The sequence below is a fragment of the Cottoperca gobio genome, chromosome 1 (genome assembly GCF_900634415.1).
Source record: "Cottoperca gobio chromosome 1, fCotGob3.1, whole genome shotgun sequence".
Lineage (NCBI taxonomy): Eukaryota > Metazoa > Chordata > Actinopteri > Perciformes > Bovichtidae > Cottoperca > Cottoperca gobio.
This window is the reverse complement of record NC_041355.1, coordinates 26,327,814-26,354,986: the sequence shown is the minus strand read 5'-3', so window position 1 is coordinate 26,354,986 and position 27,173 is coordinate 26,327,814. Positions and strand designations below refer to the sequence as shown.

Below are 27,173 nucleotides of genomic sequence, written 5' to 3'. Positions count from 1 at the left end.
TCTACCTGGAGCCCAGGAGAGAGAGTAGACCACTCCTTCGTTTCCGGGCGAGGTGTAAACAGCTGTTAGTGTGTCTGTGTCCCAAATTTTGATTGTTCCATCAAAACTAGCTGTGGCTAGCAGGTTGGGATCATCTGGTTTAAACTTACAGTCAAAGATAGTCTCTACATGACCCTGGAAACAATATAATAACACAGTATAGGTTTGTTAATCAGTCATGTGTAAGCATGTGTAGGCTGTTGACTTCACAAAAGATGTTATAGAATACCAAGTCTCGTAGGAAGTCCCACTTCTTGGCCCCCATGTCATAAAGCCCCACCCCTCCATCCATGAAACAGCACACAGCATGGCCAGGAGGCAGAGAGAAGGACCGGTTCTGTGACAGGGTCGGGGGAGGGACAGCCTCACTGGTGGAACTGGTGTGCTGACTTTTACTTGGAGAACAGGAACTCTTAGCTGTACAGACAGTGGAAGGATCAATGAAAGAAGAACATATATGTTGTGTTGTTATCATAGAAATCTTAAAGAAGATATATTTCTTGACAGTCAGTCTCAACCTTATTTCAGGAATAGAGTCCTGTTGAGCTATTCAAAGGAAGCCTTACAAGATGAGATGTAATACTGCTCAGGGTTTGAATGGATGCATTATACCCAGACAGCGTAGAACAAATATTCATGCTTTTGGTGGCTGACACACACACACACACACACACACACGCACACACGCACACATGGACACACGCACGCACACGCACACACACACGCACACACACACGCACACACACACACACACACACACACACACACACGAAAAAAGTATGTACCGGTAGATTTGGTTTAAAACTTGCACTTTTGCCACAAGGGTTTGATACCAACCTGAAAATAGAACCTTTGCAACGTATAACAGCTGTAGTCTATGGATTTATGACTATACCACATTTGTAAGTTCAAAAGGTTTTATTCTAAATGTTACCTTTCTTGGCAAGAGGGGAGTTGAGGACATGTAAAGCATGAAATCCGGTCTTTTTCAGTTTAAAGCTGTCCAAAGGAGTAGACCGAGACACATTCCATACCCTCAACACTCCAACCTGGGAGTCTGACAGACAGACGAAGACAAATCCGTTCAAACATTTCAAATCTTCCAAAAGGCAAATGTGTTCAAATATTTTTGAATTCCTCCAAAATGACTGTAGATGTATATCAATTACTCACCCCTGTGTTACCGGAGAAAGGTCTTGATGAATTGAAGTGAATGAGACTGAGAATGCGTGAGACTGTATATGCAGAAGTGTTTCAAATAGTAAGGTTTTAGTGAAAATGCATGTGTTTGTAAAGTAGTGAGCATACTTAGACTTGGTGAGCTTTGTGAGAGTTTGTAAACAGAAGAAGAAGTGTTTCTTTGATATGAACTCCATCTACTATCTTAAAGTATTATTGTGGTTTTAAGAAGCCAAATGTACTCATTAATATGCAAGTAATAATGCATCTATACATAGACAGATGGCACTGTGGCAACAACAGCAGAAAGAAACCCAGATCATACACAGAAACACACAGTGTGTACCTCCAGTGATGAACATGCCTGGTGCAGAAGGGACCCAGGCCAAACACTGAACTGAAGCAGCAGCTGAGGGGAAGCAGAAGGACGTGATACAAGCCAAGGCCTCGCTGTCCACCAGCCTGATACCATTATGGAGGTTAGACACTGTGAGAGAGAGAATGTGCTTTTCATTTAGCATCTGTGGTTGCAATCATCACATAGATTTATGTAATAACCAATAACTTTATGGGTTACATGAGTTGACTAACTTGTAATTACTCTGCAAACACTGACTATATGTACTATAAAATATAAAATCTATTTTAGTGTTCTATTTTGTGTGTCTTGTTGTAAGTCATTTTTCTCTTTTTGTAATCAAATAACTTCAGCTGATAAAATCCTGGTGATGTTGTTAATATTTTTGTCCAACCTAGTAAATAGTCAGTTGACAAAAGGTCCCATTCCAGAGCACTGACTGGGTCCTCTTCATCTGTCCCTTCTAATGACTCCGGACGCAACACATGCTTTTGGCCTTTACTGCCTAAACAAGAGAGGATAGACGGATTAATGAAGAAACATGTCTCTGCTTATAGAACCTGAAGAGAAGAGTAAAGTTACACATTGTAAAAGAAAATGTGATCGCAGGTCCAATTTGCTGATGGTTATGATGAAAATGATTTCACAGCAGTCTTAAAGTCTCTTGTAACAAGTCCAAAACGATAGTGATCTGTATGGGAGTGGAAATAGCCATCTGTCTCAAGACACCAATGAAACTTACTCGGGAAACTTCACAGACCTTAATTCTTATATACAGTATGTTAAGTTTAACCTGACCTTTCTTCACCGACTTGTAAATGACTGCCTGGGAGACAAACTGTGATAATGATCAGAAGTTAATTAAAACACGATTTTTACTTCCACAAAATATACAATATATGTTATAGTCAGGCTTCAAGTATATGCCCCCAAGTCAAATAGATATCCTCAGAAACACACAAATACATGTGTAAGAATGTGTTCAATCAAATGTGATATGATACCTGGCTGAAAAACAGACAAACTTCCATCTGTGTGTCCAAACACCAGTTTGCCCTTCTTGGTGGGATGCCATCTGAAGAGACAGATATCCGATAGGAAGGAGTGGGCTTCTTTGTGCACTGTGACCCCGGGGTCAGGACCTCCATATACCCAGATGTACAGCGGACCACGTTGGCAGACAAACGCCACTCCGTCAGCTAAGTTCCAGCACCAACTGACTGACGCAGGGACACCTGGGAAAGAAGAGGAGACACTGTGATACTTTTTTGAAAGGAGGACATCACAGCACTCTAACCTTAAACACTCCAGTGTGCCAAAAACACCTGGTGCAGATCATCCATCAACCTTTAGTATTGTCCAGTCTTGCTACAGCCTTTTGTTCTGCTACGTTCCATACGATGAGCAGGTTATCAGCCGATGCTGACGCAAACAGATCTGGGTTGTCAGGACACCAGCTGATGGCTGTTATGGTCTTCTTGTGCTCAGACATGATGGACCTCAACTTAAATTCATTGTACTGCTGGTCCAACTAAACCAAGGAGACAGAGAGAATAACAGGGAATTATAGAAAGAGACATCTCTGATTGTGTCATGTGATGGGTAAACACCAATCTTGCTGTGCACGAGTAAATTCATGATTGTAGACATTTCAATGAAAGATTTAAGATTTTCAGTTCAGTTTTTCTTTTTTAAAGGGAAAACATCCCATGGGTAAATAGGTTGTGTATTGTGTTTGGATGCTTTAAAGGCAGAATGAGTTGGATTGGATTGGATGGTTGAGGTTTGTAAACACAACATTAAAAGTTGGCCCTTCCTCCCCTCAATGGCACCATAAGCCACACCCCCTGACGCGGGCAGGATTACGGCGCTCACCAGCGGGTGAATGCCCACACCAGATTCCCTCTTGTTTTGGAACAAGCGTGCCGTTTCGCCTTTCTATATTTCTGTTTTTATAGTGATGTGTCTGCCATTTTCATAGCTTCCTCTCGGATCCGTGCGTACAATCTGGCACCTGGTCACTACATTTACAGAGGTTGACGACCAGAAATTCCCCGTCACAGCAAAATAATAAAAACTCTGCAGATACAGACACTGTCGTACACTTCTAGTGGGTCATAAATGATGATTGAGGGGGTTTATTTTGTGTCTATACATAGTTTTTTAGAAAAATCCTGCTCATTGTGCTTTTGAATTGTCTGCTTGAAGGTTTGATAAATTGCACTGTGTATAACCATGTGTTATGGGCTGTATGTTGGTTATTTGTCTATGGATACCATGTGTATCTGTACACTGTATTAGGTCAACCATTCATATTGTGTCAGTGAGCTCACATCTCCCTTGACAAGAGATGAACGTTAAACACTGTTAATAACAGAACAGAGGTACAGTATGTTAGAGCTGCTGATGCAGCCAACCACTGGCACATAGTGCCGTCTTACATCTTAAACATTCACCACACAAAAACACACAAGTATTTCACCTGGTAGATGTATATAGCCAGAGTAGCACAGTATGCGAAGCGGTCTCCACTGGCAGCACACACATCTTTATTCCAGGGCTGACAGCCTGCTGCCAGCAAGCCCACCTGCTTCACCTTGGCCATATCACCTGGAGACACACAAACACATGCAGACGCTAACGATGTTATTTTTAAGTCATTTTACATTTCCAAAGAATAATTCTTTGCACTGCTTTCAGTTACATGTTTAAGTGGCTACACCTTTGTAAAGCATTGAGCTCAGACGTAAATGAATAAATAGATGGCAGTAATAAACTTTTTTTGCAAATAACTTACTAATAACTGATCTTTCCCTCTGTAGGTGTTGTGTTGTTATGCAGTCCACTGCAAATACAATCACACTACTTAGATTTAAACCAACACCTCTCTAACTAGTATTTCTGATGGATGTATGATTGAATTACAGTGCACACTTCTGTTACTAACTGAGTAACACTTACAACATACTAACATACTATGTAGATCCACAGGTCCAGAGGATAAAAGGATTAAAGAGAAGAGAGGATTGAATTAATCTCTGCTGTGATTGGCTAAGACTGCTGCTTATCTACTAAGTAAATACTGTTGCTGTGAGGAACTGACTAATGACTCGACGTACAGTATGTCTGAATGGTGGGACTGTACTCACTAGAGCAACTAAACATCCTCAAACCAAGAGTCCTAAAAAGTTTATTTTGTAGTCATTTTGTGATTTCTTTAAGCCAAAACAACCCAAAATAATCTTTGGCTAAGACATTCGTTACACTAATTCCTTTGTATCTGCAGGTTTCTGAAAGCATCCTCAGCAGAAATGCTCTAAGAAATGTATCTCTTACCCACTCATAGAAATGTAAGAGCATCTTATGCCAATAACAACGGGGAAACTGTCATCTGCCTGTCGTACTGTTCGTCATTCCATTTCCACCTTTTCTGATTTCTATTACAAAAAGCATTTTGAGGCATCATGAGTGAAGCGCCTGTCAAAGCCTCTTCCTGTTAGGTGCAATTTGGCTGATTTACATATACATTTCTCACGGTCCATTTTCTTTTTGATCAGATAATGGTGCACTCATCTGAACAGTAATGATGTGCAGTTGTCACAGTAATGACCACACAGCACTTTGATGAGGGAACGTGTTGCTACAAGTGGACAAGCGAATGTCTTTGAAACATGGATTTCTGTTTACTGTGTATTTTTTCTTTTTGTGGCTGGGGTTTGGATTTAGGGGGTGGGGTTATTATATGAGAGCTCTCTTTTTTGTAGTACCAAGTCTGTGTGTTACTTTTCTCAAGTAACACATGAACTCAACATGGTGATGTAATGAGTTATTAGCCCACCGACTGAAATATTTAAACTATTAGGAACTATTAGATGCATTGCCATGAAATGTGTAGACATTTGTGGGTTCTCTGAGAATGAATCCTAATGACTTTGGTGATCCCCTGACTTTTCTTCTAATACCACCACAAGGTTCACATTTGTGTGATTGTTTGGTGAAATGGCTCAACAGCTATAGATGTATTGTCATGAAATTTGTTACACACATTCATGGCCCCCACAGAATCAATTGTAATCCCTTTAGCGATCCCTTTATTTGCTATCTAGCACCGTCAAACTTTGACCAATTTGACCAATACGTTGGTTTATGACCAAATACCTGCAGAACTAATGATGTTCCCATCAGCCTTAGCTGTACTTAAGTGTAGTGCTAAATGGCTAATGTTATCAGGCTAACACTCTGACCTAATATAGCGAATATAGCTAACAAAGCATTGGCATCAGGAAGAAACGCCCCTGCTAACCAGGTCAAAGGTTATCAGATTCATCACAGAGTCTCTTCAAACTCAACCCTACACAATATATTTAGTTTCAGCCTCTCCATCAAACAAAGTATATGATCATATAATATGATGACTTCAGTAATGTTAGGTGCAGTCAGCACCCTGTGCATGTGTGTAACTACTTGGTGTCAGGGAAACGGCTACTTTCTCAGCGAAATCAAGCCAAGACAATGGTTTGTAATGGAAATCTGACAGGGTCCTAATATTTTCTTCTTCAGCACCTATTTCACAGCAGACATTGTCACTTCCTAAATGTGTTCCATGGAGACAATTAAAGACTTCTCGTCTTTAAAAGGGAGTAGGCTATTCTCTATACAGTAGATCAGCTCACACTCACCAAAACAGAATGAAACCATTAAAAGATGCAGTCATGAAAAGACTATTTTTTAAATAATATAGGTGTCTACATATAGCTAAACGTTGTTTTATCTGCATTTAGTTGAGTTGAGCTCATAAAGGACCCGGTTTTAACCCTAACGTATTTTGCCAAGTTGCCAAAACCGTGCTCACTTGGTGTAAGTATAGGTTGAAGCTAACAGAAAAGGTTTCATTTAGCACAAAACTATAAAACACAAATACCTCGTTTCAGACATAATACAGTATCCCATATAGATGCTCATCTGAAGGCTAACCCTGTTTGTCAGCTACTAACTAGCTTTTTTTCACCCAACATTGCTGCCAACCAGACGCTGAATGGCATTTTAATTCTGCCTGTTTCCCACTAGGTTATAACCTATATCAACAGGTTTCAGCAGCATGATATTGAGGCACTTGAGTGTCGCAGATGTGGCAGGTCTGAATATCACAGGACGGCAGGTTGGTGAGAACAGACGTGTAGTCAGCAGGACTTTAAATCTATGTTTCGTGTGCCATCACTATAGTTTAAATTATTAACAGGCAGCTGGTTAGCCTATCTGTTTTTTATTCTTACCGTCAGATGTCTGCTGGCTCGTGCACCACGGACAGCTCCCAGGTGCTGAAAAGCTCCCTACTCACGGACCTCCGCGTGATGTGGGCCGTAATGGCGGCGGGGATTGGTCCGTGGGAATAATCATTTTGATCAACTATTGGCTGTCTGGAGCGTCAGTAAGACCTTTTCTTCTGCGTAAATCCAGAAGTGTGTAAATCTCCTCTCGTGACTCTGACCAACATGATGTATGATTATATTAGTGTACACTTCCCTTGGTCAAAACCATGTGCCTGGATCAGAATTATCCAGACGAGACATGGATGTTTACAATGTCAGTTCAAATTCATTTAGTTGATTTGCCAAATTCAAGCACGAGTGGAAGAAGTATTCTGATTCTGACCTTTACAGTATTATCCTAATGTAGGACCTACTGTACTACTACAATATACGAATTACTCTGCATAATAGGATCATTATCACGATGCATTCCATGTGAGCAACATGTTTACCTTGGTTGAGGTGGAGCTCATTTTAACGAAGAGGTAACGTTTAACCTGAAAAACATTAGCTGTGTAAACATGTGTTTAGTCATTTATTTTATTATATAGTATTTCAATCAGTTTTAAACTTGAATGTTTAAAAACCCACTAGAAAAGAGAATCCATAGAACGAATTAGGAGGGTTGCTGCACTAGAAATATTAAAAAGTTGAATTAGAAAAAAAGTTGGTTTGCGTTGAAATGCTACTGTATAAGTAGGCTGGCATTTCTTTTTATGATCAATAAAGCTTTCAGAACTCAATTGCAAAATAAAAAGACGTGCCAAGATTCATTTTCACTGAATTAAATTGTATCACATTTATTCTACAAAACTAAATAACCAGTGACTGGCTGTGTCAGATAAAAGCAGTGCTGTAAATGCATTATTTCCCTCTGAAATACAATCAGCAACACTACATTAATTCACTAATGTTTAAACTGACTGTCACATAATTATACAACTAAGACACTGTATTTACAGTAGGCATATACACAGAAATATTAGGTGGAGCCAGTGGTCGGTGTCTCCCTTAGCTCTGTACAGAATTATACATACTAGACTTCACCGGATGGAATATTGAACTTTGCTTGTTTTCTAAAAGACAAACGTTTAAATATTTTATGGTTTTTTCTGTGCCATAACTAATATTTAGCCATTAAAACGTATTAATCCTTTGGTGCAAAGTAACAATGGACCACTACACAGGCTAAATTAGTTTGCACTACTACTAAGCAAGAGATGCATAGAGAGCAATTAAGAGTCCAGTTTTAATATACAAAATTTTATTACAAAAAAAAAATCTGTTCTACATGAGTTTTTTTTAAAGTTCCACATTAAAAATGGCTTCAAACATTTTTAATCAAACTACAGATGACTCTTGGGTAGTAAAATGACAGTGAAGAAACTGCACCACTAAACAAAAACATAAGCAGTGCTTCCAGAAAAAAATAACCATTTTTAAAAAAACTTTAGGGATTTGCTGCCGTCCACTGCTTGCACAAGTTTCAGTCCATTGTATTTTCACAGGAAATTAATATCTAGCTGCCTGTTTAGATGACGGGGATCTATGATGTAACAAACCCAAGCTCAGCAGAAAACTACTTAAAAAAAAATTAGGGGACTAAGTGACAAAATAAAAACTAAATTCCTGAACTTGAAAAGGAATACAGGTCTGGTATCCTACAGAGGCAGACCAACAGGGATAGCAGGCTATACTGTTTGAGTCATCCACACAAACACGTTAAGCTGAACAATGCATTGCAAAATTCACAACCTTTAACATAAACCATTTAGTCCTCATCATCATCGTCGTCGTCGTCGTCGTCATCGTCGTCGTCGTCGTCATCGTCGTCGTCAACGGGTTCTGCTTTCTTGGCAGTGGGCCTGCCTGGGCCACTCTTCTTACCAGCGTCACTCTTTCCTGAGCCAATCTTGGCTTTGTAGGCAGCAACATCCTAAAAGACAAAAAGGAAATTTATGATACAAATGTCAATATTGTGGTTCTGTCTGTTTAGTCTTTTCATGAGATTCATAAATGGTAACATAAAGTTGTAGCTTTATCAAGACTTCTGCAAGTTTCAACTAGTTTAAAACTTCTCAGGACCAAAGAATTTGTATTTCGAGGTCATACTGGCAGAAGAATGTAGGGAAATTGGTATGATCAATGAATATACTAGGGCAGGGGAAGCCAACGCGGTGCCCAGGCACTTGGCCGCCCGCAGGGACTGTTCTGAAAATAGATGTAGCTCCGAACTAACTACCCACCTGCAGCAGTGCTGGCAGAACAAGCCGAGAGTTAAAGGCAGCAGCATCTCTTTTCACGAGGCCGGTGAACAAGTCACAGAAAGCAACGGAAGCTTCATTTAGAGCTGCACAATTTAAAATAAAGTACAAGAAAGCCTTTTCGGACAGAGAGGTCTGATCTCCACTCTCTCTGATGTTACAAAGTCAGTGGTTTGTACAAACGGGATATGTGAGAAGATGTGACAGTTAATGATTTCCTTAAGCGATACTAAAATATAACTGGTGCGAGTTAACAAAATCAGAGATGTGATAACTCGACTTTCAAACGTTGAAATAGATTGAGAACATAAATAATGTTTAAATATGTCTGTGTTTCCTACCATGATAAATCATTGAGGAATAATTAACATGTGATCAGACAAGTCTCTTCACATATTAATATTTATTATGATTATTAATGAGAATATTATTATTAAAAGGTGAACTGTACAACTATGTTATTCAGGAAGTTTGTATCAAACAAGTAGCCCTTCGTATTATTCAGTACCCTTGAAGTAGCTCTCGGTATCAAAAAGATTGGAGACCCCTGTACTAGGGCAAAGTTTAAGTCTTAAGCTGGTTAGGGTAGCATGATGGTAACTGAAGATAAAGTTTGCCCTGGTGGTACACCATCCATTTCTTTTTTTGTGATAATATAGAAATAAAAAAGGGCAGTAGGTAGATACCTTCTCATATTTTTCCTTCAGTTTGGCAGCCCTGGCCTCATAGGGAATCTTGTCTTTGGATGTCTGTGTAGACCAAAACTCGCCAAGCTTCTTGGCAATGTCACCGATAGAGATACCAGGATGTTCCTCCTTGATTCTGGGACGGTGATCAGAGCAGAACACAAAGAAAGCGGAACTGGAGAGAAAAGGGGGAATAATTATACCATTTTTCAAACATATCACATGTAGTCAAACTATTGAAACCCTACATGATGGCAGTGTAAGACTTACGGTGGCCTTTTGGGTGCATTGGGGTCCTTCTTCTTCTTGCCCTTGCCAGGAGCACCTTTAGGAGGGGTGTATGTTTTCATCTCTCGCTCATACCTGACTTTGTCGTTCTTAGCCAAATCCTCAAACTTTACCTTCTCCTTGGCTGACATGGTCTACAAAACAAAAGCCACAGCATTCAGCAAATGCCGTAAGTCCTCCCATATGCACATCCAAAATAAGTCATGCTAAACAAGATTTTATTTTAATGAGCTAAGAAATTGATTCCAATTTACCTTCCATCTCTCAGAGCATTTCTTGGAAAACTCGGCAAAGCCTACACTGGTCCCTGGGTGTTTCTTTTTGTGTTCTTCACGGCAGGTCGCAACAAAGAAAGCATAGGAGGATGTCTTTCCTCTTGGCTTATTTGGGTCCTTTCCCATGGCTGCGATTGATCTAGAACTGAGACAAAAATAAATTAAAACCCGACAAATGTACTTAGTGACAAGTTCCGAAACAGGCAGTGACGTTATAAAGTTGTACCTACTTTAACGTGTATCGGCACAATAATCAAACTCGACATGCAACAGTGTGTAAACTTTCAGTTCACGTTAAGTAACAATTTAAAGATTCAGCGTCGTATTCGAAGCACAAACGAGGCACGCAGACGGCCTGGGGCGTTTCAAGGCTCTAATCGTATTTCTGATTCTCCGAGACAAAAAGACGCGACTCCATTTTGTATCTTCCCGCCTAAACTAAACTGCGCAAAAAGCTTACTTAAAGTGACTTAATAGTAATTCGCATAATGCGACACGATTGATAGTGCATTTAACTACTTTGTATTAAGCACCCATACAATTCTTAACCCAGTTGCGAATTCAAACTTTAAAATGTCAGCGCTACAGTCGTCTAACGTTGACGTTAGCCGGCTAAGCTATCAAACCAAATGGCGTTTGAACTGCATGTTGCGCACACAGCAATAGACTACCACGGCCTGTGGGTCAATAACGAAAGAGGCCAGAAACTTTATAGGTTTGTAATTTGGATTACGAATACAACTATTTTCATCAGAGATATTATAGGAAACGTTATGATTTAACGACAAATAACTATACATATGTTACGTAACATACAAAGTACTTAATGCACAAATAGGCTTTAGTTGGTAAATATGCACAAATGAGAAATCTGGTGGTCGTAGACATAACACAAAAATACCAGAGAACACCGGAGGCCTTAATAACAAAATTAGCTAAACACAATTGCAAAAACGGCGGGGCCTTACCTGTTCTCAGCAAGACAAGTTGTAAACGAGTGAATGAGGACAAAAGCTTGGCTGTTTTGTCACTGCCTGCGAGGCCGAACTAACTTAACTAGATGTACTTCCCCAACTCCTCCCTGCCATCAACCGATTGGCCAGATTTGAACATTTACATTTGAACGTAGGGCAAAAGAAAGACGTGCCGTTGTGATTGGTTGCATTATATGCGATCCAGACATTAGTTTGTATGCGTTGATTGTACTCTGATTGGTTGAACTGGGGTTTTAAACATACGGCGCGAAAAGTCCTTTGTTTGCTTTTAGTCAAAATATGTTCATCTGTTTATGTGTGGTCGGGGCTTCATGTATGTTTTAACCGTTTGTTTTCTAGATGAAACTGACAGCAGCAGAAACAGCTATAGGATCGTTTCATTCAACAAGCTGCATTACAAGGAGTCGACTCGGAACTGCCCTTGTTAAGTCAAGTCAGAAACAAGGCTCCTTTTTTATCTGACACTGAAAAGGAAAATAAGGCTTCCGGATTTAGCTTTCCCTTCAAAATACAACTCCAACGGCTACATCTAATTATAAGGGCGAAGACAAATCAATAATGCAATCTGTTATAGTTTAGCACATTTACTGAATACATATCACAATATATTGATGATATACTGGAAAACCAATTAATCAACATCTGCTATAACAAAACTAACCAATTGTCAATTGAAGCCATAAGGATAATGAGGACATACCCTCTATCAAATGTTCAAATGTATGATCTAGATTTTTTTTAAACCATACCAAAATAATGACAAACTAGACTAAACAATCAATGGCGTGTTGTTTATGATCATGTTTTTCTCCATAGGCAGGAGCATGCACAATGTGAAACTATCAGAAAAAGCTAAGATAATTCATGTAGTCTACACAAAATGTGTAGCCTATAGTTTTTCATTAATGAACGTAATATGTATATCCATAATTTATCAATAATTCAAGCACCAACAGGGACAGGGGGGTGCATAATATGTCTGGTAAAAACAAAAAGTCCTAATTATGTCTTTGTTATTTAACAATTTTTCCTCTGTATTATTAATATTTTCCAAGATCTTTAGTTTTTCTTTTGTTGTTTCTTTCACTTATTTTGCATATAGATGATTAAATGAAGGGATCCTGGGTAAGGAAGGAATGTTTCACTTAGCTCACCCTAATCCTGGTGGTAACTGTGATCAGTAGGTATACTATATACCATAATCTGGAAATATTGCATGTTTGATGTTTAATGCCTTTAAAAGTTGATTGTAATGCATGGAGGTTTGAGAGAAAATGTATTCCCATGCTGATCTATTTCTAAGCATTTAAAAAAAAAAAGTGATTACCTGGAAATACATTCCTATTTTCTACAATCAGCAGTGAATGAATGACTGCTGTGCATGCATGTATTATAAAAGGTTTTAATCCTGGACTAAAATGACCTCTGCTGGCAAGTTTTCAATGACAGGGGGTAGCAACACACAACAGACAGCCAACACATAAAATATGAATGCAAACATGTTCATTATACTACAGAAAGACCCTGGAAGAAACACATTTTTATCATTTTTGAAAATATCTTTTCAACAGGTGAACCAGGTGTTTTGGAAGAAATTGTGGGATTGGTCACAGGGACATCATGCACCTTTAGACAATAGCCTGGACACATTTTGGTGAATGCAAAATTATTGTTGATTTACTCCAGTGGGGGTCTTCTCCAAAGCACAGAGAACCAGCTCCAAATCCATGAAGTAGCCTAACTAGGTGAAGAGAGAGCTGCACATATGCTAATGTCAACAATTGAAATAAGTATGAAAAAGTAAGTTGAAACAAAACAAATCCTAATGTGTAATGCTTCCCCAACAAAGGAAAACCTGATATAATTATGGAGTATACTAAAGGATACATTATAAATACAACTATGAATAATACATTCTAGTAAAATAAACCACAAATAAATTGAATTAAAGTGAATAATAAAAAAGAGGAAGTTTCTCAGATAAATGTGTATTGGAGAAAAACTGTCTTTAACCGAAGAGAGTAAACCAGTTGAAATGCCACAGGGGCGCATTGTTGATCTCATGCTTTCAAAATATGGCTCTGATAGTTTAAAAACATTTACAAGAATGGTGTGATGAATGTGATTTCCCGGCAGTAGGGTCGTTAAATACGGCAAAGATAGGGAAACTAGGCATGATTTCAAATGTTATTTTATACTATTTTAATTCTGCTATTTTATCCGCTATTTTAATTTGGCTTTTTTTATATTGGTACTTCAGACTCATTTACATCAACACTGTGATTATTGTACAATAAATGCTCTTATTCTGTCTAATCTTGTACTAATTGTTATGTTTTTGCTGTGAAGCACTTTGGGCTGCAATTCTTGTATGAAAGGTGCTATACAAATAAAGCTTATTATTATTATTATTATTATTATTATTATTATTATTATTATTATTATTATTATTATTATTATTACTCTTTGTTTATTCCTGCCCAGCAGATTACTCCTCAAATGGTTTAACAGTTTTGTCTAATTAAAACATTAATTTATTGAATATAGCTTTAGATTGTTTATATGGGTGCAGTTATAAACCATCTCCACGACAGAGTATGCTAAATCCTGCTCCTCTTTCTTTGCATTAGGTCATCCAACCTCTTTTAACCTCTTTTGGTAGACTTATTGTTGATCATGGCTGGAATGTTAGTTTAATTTAGTGGGATATCATGCACTTATGTAACTATTGTTCTTTCTGCAGTATTCACTTTTTTTTTTTCACGTGATGTAAATGAGAAACACAGTTGGAGATGAAGGGTAATCAGAGCTCAGCACCATTGTCTTTAGGTCCCCCAATGCATATAGATGAGTTATCTTTCTAGAAGAGCTGGTGTTGGGTGGCGAATACATATCAAAGAAAAATATCAGCAAAAGTTTTCCCCTTTTGTTGGGTAAATGGTTTGTTGCTAATCTATTCCCGACTAAATTAAGCCCTCCAAGGTAATACAATTACCTGAACAACATAACAGCAGGCAGCACCAAACTATGGCCTAAATATGAAGCCATAGTTGAATCTCTCTCTTTCTGCAACATCCTCATCAAAACAAAAACATTAAGACACAGTAATAACTTTTCACACATTTTCATGCTGTTTTAATGCTTCATTATGGCAAACAACATTTGCCGGTATGTTGTGATTTTAATTATAACCTACACCATCAACTTTTACATTGTCAAAGATGTAGGGCAGTGGTTCCCAGATGTGGCTCTTTCTTAGCTTAAAGACTGGAAGCATGGGAAACATGCTAACCTGGCTAACCTTACTAATTAACACAGTGCAGCTTGTTTGTTTAATATATAATACAAAAAGTGTTGGGAAGCTACCGATTACTTCACACTGGAAGACGTTGAACTATAGTGAAGCTATCCTAGGGAAAAATCTAGTTTGGTTAACTAAAGCTTTTTAGAAAAAGTAGTTTAAACTAGACGAATAGTACATCAAAATCAAATCAAATGTATTTATATAGCCCAATATCACAAATGACACATTTGTCTCAGTGGGATTTACAGACTGTACAGCATACGACACCTTCTGTCCTTAGACCCTCGCATCGCACAAGGAAAAACTCCTTAAAAGAAATCCCACAATTAAAGGGGGAAAAATGGAAGAAACTTCAGGGAGAGACTGAGGAGGGATCCCTCTCCCAGGACGGACAGATTGTAATAGATGTCGTGTGTACAGGATAAACAACATAGTACAAATACAACATGATCTGATCAAGTATGAAAAAGATGGATCCAGGAGGATGTCAAAAAAGCTTCCCGGTGCCTCCAGAAAAAATATTGACGTGGGTGTCAGGCAGGACCAGGACAACAGGCACAGCCACGATTCATGATCCAGACGTAACCTTTAACAATGGCAACCTGCCACATGAGAGGCACAGAAACTCCGGGGATGATGCCCCGGATGATGAGTTAGTAACATACATTTACATAAATGCATACAGATAGAGAGGGAGAAGAAGAGAGGGAGGGGAGGAGAGACGTGTAAGTCCCCCCGGCAGTCTAAGCCTAAACAGCATAACTAGGGGCTGGTCCAGGTCAAGCCTGAGTCAGGCCTAACTATAAGCTTTATCAAAAAGGAAAGTCTTTAGCCTACTCTTAAATGTGGAGAGTGTGTCTGCCTCCCGAACACAAACTGGAAGCTGGTTCCAATGAAGAGGAGCTTGATAGCTGAAGGCTCTGGCTCCCATTGTACTCTTAGAGACTCTAGGAACCACAAGTAACCCTGCAGTCTGGGAGCGTAATGCTCTAGTTGGTTTATAAGGTACTATGAGATCTTTAAGATATGCTGGAGCCTGACCATTAATTGCTTTGTAAGTCAGGAGAAGGATTTTGAATTCTATTCTGTATTTTACTGGGAGCCAGTGCAGAGCAGCTAATACAGGAGTAATATGATCCTGTTTCCTTTTTCTTGTCAATACACGTGCCGCTGCATTTTGGATCAACTGAAGAGTCTTAAAGGACTTTTTGGGACAACCTGATAACTATGAGTTGCAGTAATCCAGCCTTGAAGTAACAAATGCATGGACTAGTTTTTCTGCATCATTTTGAGACAGGATGTGTCTTATTTTTGCAATGTTACGTAGATGAAAGAAGGAAGTCCTTGAGATTTGTTTTATGTGGGAGTTAAAAGACAGATCGTGATCAAAGATAGCGCTGAAATTCCTTACGGAGGTGCTGGAGGCCAAATGAATGCCATCCAGAGCTTCTATGTCATTAGAAAAAGCGTTTTGGAGGTGTTTGGGGACAAGTACAATAACTTCAGTTATTTCAGTTATGTCTGTGTTTAAACTTAACAATGAAAGTTTATAGAGTGGTTCCTTATAATATTGCCCAAAGGAAGCATATATAAGGTGAATAGAATCGGTCCAAGTACAGAACCTTGCGGGACTCTATGACTGACTTTGGCTGTCATGGAGGATTTATCGTTAACACATACAAACTGAGATCGCTCAGATAAATAGGACTTGAACCAGCTTAGTGCGGTTCCTTTTATGCCAACACAATGTTCCAGTCTCTGTAGTAGAATGTCATGATCAACAGTGTCGAAAGCAGCACTGAGGTCTAACAAGACAAGAACAGAGACAAGTCCTTTGTCTGATGCCAATAGAAGGTCATTGGTAACTTTCACCAGTGCCGTCTCTGTGCTATGATGAACTCTAAATCCAGATTGAAAAACCTCAAATAAATTATTGTTATGTAAAAAAAATCACACAACTGTTTTCTCAAGGATCTTAGCAAGAAAGGGTAGGTTAGATATCGGTCTATAGTTGGCTAAAACCTCTGGATCAAGACTAGGCTTTTTAAGAAGTGGTTTTATTACAGCTACTTTAAAGGATTTTGGTACGCAGCCAGATAATAGAGACAGGTTGATCATATTTAATAACGAGGTGTTAATTAAGGGTAAAACTTCTTTAAACAGTTTAGTTGGAATTGGGTCTAAAAGACAGGTTGATGGCTTAGACGATGAGATTGTTGAAGTTAGTTGGTTAAGGTTGATTGGAGTAAAACAGTCTAGATATATTTCAGGAGTTACTAATGTTTTTAAAATTCCGGCAGTTGAAGTTAAGTCATTACCAATTGAGGTCAGGAGGAGATTAATTTTGTCTCTAATAATTATAATTTTATCGTTAAAGAAGCTCATGAAGTCGTCACTACTGAGAGATATAGGAATAGAAGGCTCTGTAGAGCTGTGACTTTCTGTCAGCCTGGCTACAGTGCTGAAAAGAAACCTGGGGTTGTTCTTATTTTCTTCTATTAAGGAAGAGTAATAAGCTGCTCTGGCATTACGGAGAGCCTTGTTATACGTTTTAAGATGATCTAACCAGACTAAACGAGATTCTTCCAATTTAGTTATTTTAAAAATGGTCTGATAAAAGAGGATTATGTGGACAGACTAATAAATGTTTATTTTCCATACCTTATGCCAGCACAAGGTCCAGGATGTGGTTTAAACAGTGAGTAATGAACTGTGTGGAAGTAAGAAGAGAGTTTGGAAAATAATTTTGGAAGATTTCATAGATAAAAACAATCTGGTCGTATTAAATGATAGAAGACCAACAAGGTTTACGATAAGACGGACAATTTCATTCTCTGTAGATATCTCAATTACGTCAGCAGAAGAAGAATAGTTTATAAACTAAGGTAATATGGTCGGCTGCATCTAAGACTATCCCCATGAACCACTACATGTACCTCAGCAGTCTACAACTCCTGTCCTCCACCTCAATGGTGTTGAGGCTGTTAATAATAAAGAATTTCAGAAAGTCTATAGTCCAAATTATATAAGTGAAGGAAATAGAAGAGAAATAGTAGTCAAACAACAATATGAATGACAAATTAATTGGGATAAATTAAATAAATATTTTTTGTATTATTTAAGTAATATTTTTAACATGCTAGAGAGCTGGAGTTAGAGGAAATGCTAGTCCTTGTCCTGATCAATAATGTGTGGGAAGCTGGTTGTCTCCCTAAAGACTGGAAATGGGCAGTAATAATCCCAATTTTGAAACCCGGGAAGGAGTCAAATAACCCCAGTTCATACAGGCCCATTGCCCTGTCCTCTGTATTTTGTAATAATGGAGCGGATGATAACAGACAGACTAATACACATGCTGGGAAAAATGGCTTACTTTGTGTCATATCAGAGAGGATTTAGTTAGGGACGTTCAACAATGCACTCAGTCCTGAATTTAGACATTGACATTCACAGAAGCTACAGTATATCAAATAAAGAAACGTAGTGGCAGTCTTTCTTGATATTGAAAAGGAGTACAACGTGCTATGGAAGGAAGGATTATTAATCGCACTATATAAAAATGGGATTAGAGGAAGAATGTTTAATTGGATTAAGAATTTCTCATGCAATAGATCAATACAAGAGTTAGTTTCTATCTGGGGAACTTGTGGTGGAGAAAGGAACCCCCCAGGGGAACGTTATTAGCCCTGTCCTTTTTAACATTTTAGCGATTGGGATATTCAGTAGAGTGGGAAAAGAACATAATTGGCAACAGTCTCCCGGCCATTCAGGACATTTTCCAACAGCTGTGCCTCCGGAAGACTTCTCAACCACAGACACACTCACTCACTTGCTGTCTGCACTAAATATATTTAAATATATTTTACTTCTTAGATTTTTTCTCTTCATATATGTATATAAGTTTTTTTAGTTTTTTTTAGTAATGTTTTGTAATTTTTGTAATTATTGTTTAGCTCAATTGTACATAGTACTTATTTTAAATTATTTCATATACACATATATATATATATATATATATATATATATATATATATATAATTTAATTTTGCTGAACTGACATGCTGTCTCTCTCGCACACATTTCATTGTACTGTTGACCCGGTGTTAACTTGCATATGACAAATAAAACTTGAACTTGAATAGGGCCTTTCCTTATTTGCAGACAATTGGGCCAACTGGAAGCGAGTGAGGAATCTTTCTTATGTTTTCACACAAATGCAAGGAGCTCTGAATAAAGTGACCCAGGGGGCCAAAGATTGGGGCTTTATATAGATTTATATAGCCCAATATCACAAATGACACATGTGCTTTACAGACTGTACAGGATACAACACCCTCTGTCCTTAGACCCTCGCATCGCACAAGGAAAAACTTCCTAAAAGAAACGCCATAATTAAAATGTCAGAAACCTCAGAGAGAGACTGAGGAGGGATCCTTTTACCAGGACGCACACACTGTAATAGATGTCGTGTGTACAGGATAAACAATATAGTAAAAATACAACATCCATGTGACAGAAATTATGGTGTGATCAAATGTTTTAAAAATACAACACCAGATGGTTGTGAGTTGAATACCAGGTTCCCTGAGCAAGGTACTTAACCCTGAGTTTCTCCAGGGAGACTGTCCCTGTAGTTAGTTCACTGTAAGTCTCTCTGGATAAGAGTGTCTGCTAGATGGCCTGTAATAAAAAAAAAAAAGTATATAGATGAAACAAAAATATATGGAATTTGGATACAAAAAGAACTTGGCAAGTATAAATCTGTAGATATATGATAAGATTCTTGAAAAGTAAAAAACGTTTTTTGGTTGAAAAACACATAGAGACAATTTAACACATAGAGACAACACATAGAGACAATTTAATTTAAGTGTGAAAATAAAATAAATGTTGTTAGGTGTCTGGCAGGTTGTGACTGTTGGGCTGGCAGAGAGTCAATAATGATGATATATAGAGGAATGATTAGATCACTGAGTGATTATGTATTGATTAAGACTTCTCCAGCTGTAGCAAGTGGAGATGGGAGAAGTACCACTGAACCTCAGATACAAGCAGATAATGATGGGCAAGTTTACAAGGAAGAAGAACATAAAAAGTAAAATGGCAAAATAAATTGGATTACATGAGAAAGGATACTGTGCCACAGTACTTTAACCAGTAACTCCCACATGCGTATTCCCCACTGTATGCTTCGATTTGTATATTCAAGAGAAAATGAAGAGAGATAAAGGAAATTGGGCAGATATAGCAGAAGAAAGAATAAAAACATCAAACAAAACATTATTTTGGACCAAAGAATGGTAGTACTGGTTTCGCTTTTGTTGTGCCAGATTTAAGTATAAACATTAAGAAAATAACACCAGGTCACTTACCATAATCTTAATATGGGATAATATCAGGATTTCCTGGCAAAAGCAATGGGATAAAGGAAACATCTATATCAAATAAAGCAAAAAGTGGGAGTAAGTAAAGCAATAGGGAAAAACACTAGAGAGCAGACAATCATATCAAGACTGAGACGAGGGCACACAGGGTTAAATAAAACCACACACTTAATGGGGAAACATGCATCAGGTTGCCACTCGCCATTAAAAAAGAAGCCTAGCATTGCAATGGATGGAAGAAAATAACAAACCCGTGTTGTAACAGCTTCTGATATCTTTGCAGCGCTTTCAAGCCTCAATTCTGGGAAGTGGTCATGCAGGCAGGATATTTTGTATGAAATTGTGCATCTGCTACTCAGATTACATTGTAGGGGATTTGAAATCTCCTTGCCTTGGGTTCCTGCTTATGTAGGGTGGAAGGAAATGAGAAAGTAGACAAACTAAACAATCCCTAAAACAACAGTTAACAGACATACAAATACTGTTAAGTAAAGAAGAGGTTAAAATCATAAATCATAAAGGACTATATGCAAAACCTGACAAGAACATAAGTGACACAGGAAGACATCTTTACAGCATTCAAAAACATGTAGGTGTAGGTGGAAGACGGAGCAGGAGCACCAGGGGAAAAGATGGTCATTACCTGTCTACCTGTCTGAGAATAGGACACACAGGATTAAATCAAACACACCACAGAATAGGCAAGCACCCCGCTGGACTATGTACACACTGTAACAAACAGGAAACTGTCAAACATGTACTAATAACAGACAGCAACAGGTATGACGAAGAGAGAAGGGAATTAATGTCAGGATTAACTGATGAAAAACACAGTTTACATTGGGGAAATTTGCAAGGAAAGACTTAAGAGAGAGTAAACAGTCTTTTAATTTGTATTATTGTTTTTTTCTTCTGCCAATCTACTGCTCCACACTCCAGTCCAGTAGGTGGACGGGAATGCATTAAATCGTTGGGTACCAACCGCAAATAAACCTGAAGAAGAAGAAGAAGTTAGTGGCGTCCAGATGCCGAGAGAACGACAGAAATAGAAGGGGGTTGGACTAACTGACACACACTTAGTGATCACTGTACGTCTACATCCGGGAAACAGTGTCCACCGGGAGGGACAGTGAAACAGACATCAGCAGAGAGACAAGAAGATGAGTGAAGCCGCTGTGGACCCGAGCACGCTCTGCCTCTTCGATGTTGACGGCACGCTCACGGCCGCGAGAAAGGTAGTGTGTGTTTTTGTGCTGTAGACTAGACTCATGGGTAGGCTCCGTTGTGTCATTGCAACATCCGGTTCCACGTTGTTATTGTAGTTTTTCCGAGCCATATTGTGTTCCGCAGAAACGTGAACGTGTTGCAACATAAGTTCCACCTCAAAAACAATAGCTAATATTTTCTCGGGCTGCTACAAGCTACAGCGTCCTGGATGTACTCTCTAGTATAATAGTAATAAATAATAGTATACTCATATAAGATGACGTTAATTAGGTCACTCTTCACACCTAAACAGGAAGTGCGTGGCGGAGCGCAACACCTATGGATCTCAGGAGTTTAAAGAAATGTTTGAGTTTTTTACATTTTCTAAAAATATAAAAATAAATGTTCAAGTTGATTATAAATTGGCAGCGTGCACATCAGAAACATAACGTTACCTTTCATGGTCCATACAGGTGCTGCTGTTTCAAACGACACTGAGCATCAGTGTCGTTTGAAACAGCAGCACCTGTATGGACATATGTATTCATGTTTCCGTTGGAACCAGCTTCACAAACACCCCTGCTAGATTTGTCTTGCTTTACATGTGATAGAATTAGCTAAATTATATTGTTTTTTCCGCAAAATATATCTAAAACAAGTTTACAAAACAAATTCAAGCTTTAATCAATCTGCAGGTTGAGAGCGTGGAGTGACAAACATTACACTCCACTCATTTAACAATCCACTTAATTAATTGATGACTATTAAAGTACCCCAATTAATGTATACTATGAAATATGTGTGTTAATGCGTACAATACAATGTTGGTAATATCTATTAGTCCACTGTGTCCGCTAATTCATTAAGATAAACCCTCTGTCTCCTGAATTGGGCTGTGATTGTGTATTACCATTAGTGTTAGAGAATGATACCAGAAAAAACAGTATGAAGTTATAAACAGATGATTATGATATGACTAAATCTGAGACTTAGGAAAAAAAGTGAACACAGGCTTTTTTGGTTGGGAACAGTTGACACCAGTCCTGACAACTGAAATGCATGTAGATCTTTTTATTGTATTGTTATAATCACTGTGTTCTACCCAATGTGTTAGTAAATGTGTGTCTGTGTGTGTTTTCAGCACGTGACTCCACACATGTCAGCGTTCCTTGAGAAGCTAAAGACTCTGGTTGGAGTCGGAGTGGTAGGAGGGTCGGACCTCAGTAAAATCAAAGAGCAGCTTGGAGATGATGGTGAGACACACATTTGTATACCAATTATACATCCATCTCACAAGTATATAATTAGGTTGACTCTGTTTATTTATGCAGTGATCCAGAAAATGGACTACGTGTTTGCTGAGAATGGTCTTGTGGCCTATAAGAATGGACAGTTGCTCTGTGTCCAGGTAAAATTGATGTAATGTGACCTAAACCTGTATTGTCAAAGTCTTTGTTTGACAGATTAAGATGATTTGCCATCCTAATCTTGGTTTTGTGAACCTAAGAATACCCCAAGTAGGATGACGTTACCTCTTGTAACACGCTCCAGCAGGTTTACTTTGTCTTCTTGCTGTTGTCAGTCTATCCAGGCACATATGGGAGAAGAGCTACTTCAAGATTTCATTAACTTCTGTCTCAACTACATGGCCAAGATCAAACTGCCTAAGAAGAGGTACAGACACATCAGTCACCATCTAGTTATCAATATTTATTTGTTTGTCTTAACAGTTCTCTAGATTTGATGTACTGGGCATGGAAGGGTGCTGGGAAGCTGTACATAATAATTGAAAGTAATGATCTGCTTTAGGGTTATAGAGACTTAATTGTAACCTGTTATGTTTTACAGGGGGACATTCATTGAATTCCGTAACGGCATGTTGAACGTCTCCCCTATTGGGCGCAGCTGTACACAGGAAGAGAGAAAGGAGTTCTACGAGCTAGATCAGGTAGACATTCACAGAAAATGCATAATTTAAAGCTGCACTAATCCATTTTTTTCAGATTAAAGGATTGAATGACTGTAATGTGGGAGGTAGGTATGCAGCTCTGATAAAGCCACTGTTCGCTACCTGTTTAGCTGCAAACAGCAGACGCACAGTTAAGCTGTTTTCTCGTATGAACTCTGGACAATATCCGGAGAAACGGGTCCGCACATTGTCCGATGTTTCCCTTTCACACATGTAGCACACAACAGGAGATTGTCTGTGTCAGGAGGTACGACATGACACAATCACAACAATGAGCGGCTCTACTCACACATGGGCTCAATCCAACATTACACAGACTTTGTACTCGGGAGCTAGCAGGGTCTAATTTAAAGTCCTGTCCCAATATTCTCACATACAGCTCCTCCGGGTAATGTTGGGATCATTTCAGGGTTGCATTGCATGTGTGAAAGGGGTTTTAAAGACTAGCTGGTGAACCTAGTGGAGCAATTTGAGTTGAAGGAGACCAAAACGGAGCTAAAAGGAGATTGAGATTTACTTTTTTTTCAGGTGGCCAGAAATTTGGCTTCAAATAAACATTGATCCTCTGTCTGCTGGATCTGTAATTAAAACATCTGTTTAGTGTGATAATATATCAGATATCGTTATATGATATGAGGCCAACAAGGTAATGAATGTATGTAAACTTTGCACATGTAAAATGGTCATTTTCTACTTAGCTTATCACACTGCCCCAATGTGCACACCCTCACAATCCAAATGTCTTTGTATAAGAGAATGGAGTTTGTGTTATCATTAAAAGCTAAATTTACATTTCCAAAATTGGCTGAAGTTCTTCTTTTAACTCAAGCAGCAATACGGAAATGATTTCAGTGTTGTAATAAAAAGATACGAATTATAGAAAATAACACCGACGGTTTTATTTATGTTTTGCTCTTTTCAGAAAGAGAAAATCCGAGAGAAGTTTGTGTCTATATTAAAAGAAGAGTTCAAAGGAAAAGGATTGTCCTTTTCCATCGGTGAGTCCACTGCATTCATGACCATTAAGTATTTGTATTGACAGAGGATCTGGGTTTGGGAGCAACACAGGTCCATTTAATCTGTAGGAAACATCTGTAACCGCTTCAGACTCTTCAGTGTGCTTCAACCAGCAGGCCATGAAACAAAATACTGTTCGAACCTCGGGCAGTATGAGATCAGTCGTCAGTGTGATGTAAATTGGTCTTTGTCTCTCTGCAGGAGGGCAGATCAGCTTTGATGTGTTTCCTGATGGTTGGGATAAGAGATTCTGTCTGAGGTTTGTTGAGAAGGACAACTACTCCACCATTCACTTCTTTGGGGACAAGATCAAACCTGTGAGTAAGATAACTAATGGCCCATGGCTGTAGAACATTCATCCAGACAGATCCCAATCAAGACTTCACACTTTGAATATTGTGCCTGGAATGGGTTGTTTTTGACAACATATTTTATGCAAGTCAGTCTATGTTGTCTGGATGGCTTTATTTATTTATACTTATTTATTTATGGAGACACCAGGATTTTACATTATCCTGGAGTCATCCCTTTTTTTTCTTCAATACACATAATTTCTGTCACATGGATTGTCTGTCAGTGGTTCCCAAACGGTGTGCCGTGAGACAAATCCCGGTGTGCCGTGCGTGAGGTTTAATTATGGGGTTTCTTTTATGGAGTTTTTCCTTGTACGGTGTGAGGGTCTAAGGACAGAGGGTGTTGTAACCTGTACAGTCTGTAAAGTGTAGGTTACTTCAGTTTTACTCATTTAATGGCATTGTGTCCAGTTGTGCTGAATGAGCATATACTGAAGGTTTCTTCATTGTGGTTTAAAGGCACACTCCCTGATTAACAAAACAAAACAAACGCCTAGTACACTCTTAAAAGTTTTCCTTCCAGCTCATTGCTGATGTTGATGATGATAACTATTTAAAACGCATGTTTTGATTTTGGAGCACGGTTGGATTTTGTCAAAAACAAAAAGCCTCAGTATCAGTAGCCCTGTTCTGACCTGGCATTAATGAGCCTAGAGATACATTACGAATGTGTCATACATCTGGAATACGCCCAGGGTGAGACCCAATCTGTACCGTTTTGATTTCGTCTTCTTTTAACTTTCGGCAGACAAGGCACAGGAATTTCATTGCTGTTTACAGCGGGGTCAAAACAACAACGCTTGGTCTTTGCAAATGGAAATAAGATGTGTTTATTTTGCATTCAAAGTGTGGGAGTGAGATCCGATCACAAGTGGTCACTTGAGAGTGGTCATGTGGAGACGCTTTCTAATGCCAGGTGTGAACTGAGGTACTGAGAGTTGTCCACTTGCGATCGGATCACCTCAGATGCAGGTTAGTGACAGGTAAATGGTGGTCTGCATGCTGTGCTGTTGTAAAGACTTGACAAGACAGCACACTGAGTTCAAGCTGACTACCATCCCCATTCAAACACATTTCCATCAATCCAGCTCATCCACAGCAGTGAAAGACAAACTACACTACCGTATTGATAACTGGTAAAACAATATCGGCCTGCAAACGTTGCACTAAGAAGCAGCATGTATGTCTCTGCCACTCATGAGCAGTTGTTGGAAGAAGAAGAAAAAATAGTTAACAACTAACTTAATGTACAATTCCACTGAAGACGTTCAGTCATCCTCTGTCCTGGACGACTGAACTTCAGACTTGTAAAAATGTTTTCACTTGTAGAATGAAGGCAATACAGTCATTTGAATTCAACAGAACAACATGTATAAAAAGTCAAGTCTGTATTGTATGATTTACAAAGGCAGTTTGTGCTAAACTAGTTTTGCTAGTCAGACAAACTACAGACAAAGACGAGCACAGCAGTGGCTCGTCTTTGTAATAAAAACGTCACAGCGTAGCAAAGCTAACCTGTGTCTGTGTGTTTCTGTGTTAGGGAGGAAACGACTACGAGATCTACTGCGACCCTCGGACCATCGGCCACGAAGTGTCCAGTCCAGAGGAAACTCAACAACTTTGCCAGCAGCTTTTCTTCTCATGAGAGAAGCAGCAGCGCTTACTGTATGCTGCATTGTTTTTACGAGACAGAGGTTTTATTTGATCTTATCTTCAGAGGTTTGATCACAAAAGCAATGAATGCAGAGGAGCCGGTGGCAGGGTGTCTTTGGTAATGTCCTATTGTAAAACAATTACCAACCAAATGTTTCCTTTTGCACAAACTAATGCATTTTCAATCCTCATGTAATTCTGACCAATCATGTTTTTGATTATGAAAAACTAGAAAGTGTTTGATTGTGGCCTAACTTGCTTTGATTTGTCATTCCATGTACTGCATGTCAATACCACCTGATTCTGAATCTGCTTTGACTAAGTCCAGACCCCTTGTGACCCACTTGTGCCTCTGACACATACAGAGGACTCTTTCTTCAGATGTGATTTTTCAGTGGAAGCTTTGAGAAAAGCCCAGCTGGTCACATGTCACTGTTAATGTAACAAACAGACCTGAATGCTGCTTCTCTTTTCCCAGAGCAGTGAAACATTGTGTCTGGAGCTCTGATGTCTTCCTGGATTTTATGTTGAAGGTTCTTTGTTCAGTTATCACTGCTCCGTTCCATCCAAACACACTGTAACCATAGAAAACATTACTTGCTGTTTGCTGCCAGGTCTTCTCCTATATGTTACAGAACCGCACGGGCCATCAGTAGCACATTCTTACATGGAAATATCACCAATTAGTGAATCAATATTTGTATTATGATACTTCAGAGATGTATAGCATTACTTGTGTGATGTTCCTGATACAAGCACTTGAACTTGAATGAAGTATCAACTTGTATGAAGATTCTGCTGTAAAAGATGTGAACTGTGGGAAATAAAATAAAGTGTAAATCCATGCTGAAGTATTCTATATGAGGATTAAAAGAGCTCCACTGATGATAAGAG

At 38.8% G+C, this 27,173-nt stretch overlaps 3 protein-coding genes across 4 annotated transcripts in view; 1 reads left to right on the top strand and 2 right to left on the bottom strand.

Annotated features, from left to right (window-relative positions):
- Positions 1 to 6,940, bottom strand: part of wdr17 (WD repeat domain 17) — a 37,951-nt gene extending 31,011 nt beyond the window's left edge. The window contains exons 1-9 of the mRNA XM_029441791.1: positions 6,850 to 6,940; positions 4,059 to 4,186; positions 2,924 to 3,107; positions 2,581 to 2,811; positions 1,971 to 2,081; positions 1,565 to 1,705; positions 974 to 1,096; positions 269 to 456; positions 6 to 174 (exon numbers count right to left, since the gene is read on the bottom strand). Of these exons, the coding sequence (XP_029297651.1) occupies positions 6 to 174; positions 269 to 456; positions 974 to 1,096; positions 1,565 to 1,705; positions 1,971 to 2,081; positions 2,581 to 2,811; positions 2,924 to 3,107; positions 4,059 to 4,181 (1,270 nt within the window). The 5' untranslated portion in view covers positions 4,182 to 4,186; positions 6,850 to 6,940. The remainder of the gene's footprint in view (positions 1 to 5; positions 175 to 268; positions 457 to 973; positions 1,097 to 1,564; positions 1,706 to 1,970; positions 2,082 to 2,580; positions 2,812 to 2,923; positions 3,108 to 4,058; positions 4,187 to 6,849) is intronic.
- A 1,187-nt stretch (positions 6,941 to 8,127) lies between these two features.
- Positions 8,128 to 11,521, bottom strand: hmgb2a (high mobility group box 2a). Its single transcript, XM_029438508.1, has 5 exons — positions 11,367 to 11,521; positions 10,378 to 10,543; positions 10,106 to 10,257; positions 9,836 to 10,010; positions 8,128 to 8,821 (listed from the first exon to the last, which is right to left on the bottom strand). Exons 2-5 carry the CDS (start codon positions 10,522 to 10,524, stop codon positions 8,657 to 8,659), a joined length of 639 nt encoding a protein of 212 aa, XP_029294368.1. The 5' UTR covers positions 10,525 to 10,543; positions 11,367 to 11,521; the 3' UTR covers positions 8,128 to 8,656.
- Positions 11,522 to 21,085: 9,564 nt separating this feature from the next.
- On the top strand, positions 21,086 to 27,125 carry pmm2 (phosphomannomutase 2). Of its 2 annotated transcripts, XM_029451474.1 has the most exons (8): positions 21,094 to 21,316; positions 22,429 to 22,540; positions 22,619 to 22,695; positions 22,870 to 22,961; positions 23,136 to 23,235; positions 24,179 to 24,254; positions 24,475 to 24,590; positions 26,167 to 27,125. In XM_029451474.1, the coding sequence occupies exons 1-8, from the start codon at positions 21,242 to 21,244 to the stop codon at positions 26,269 to 26,271; spliced, it is 753 nt and encodes a 250-aa protein (XP_029307334.1). In that variant the 5' UTR covers positions 21,094 to 21,241; the 3' UTR covers positions 26,272 to 27,125. The 2 variants fall into 2 exon arrangements, with proteins under 2 accessions (XP_029307414.1, XP_029307334.1); XM_029451554.1 differs by lacking the exon at positions 24,475 to 24,590 and having other exon boundaries at positions 21,086 to 21,316.
- The last annotated feature ends 48 nt before the right edge of the window (positions 27,126 to 27,173 follow it).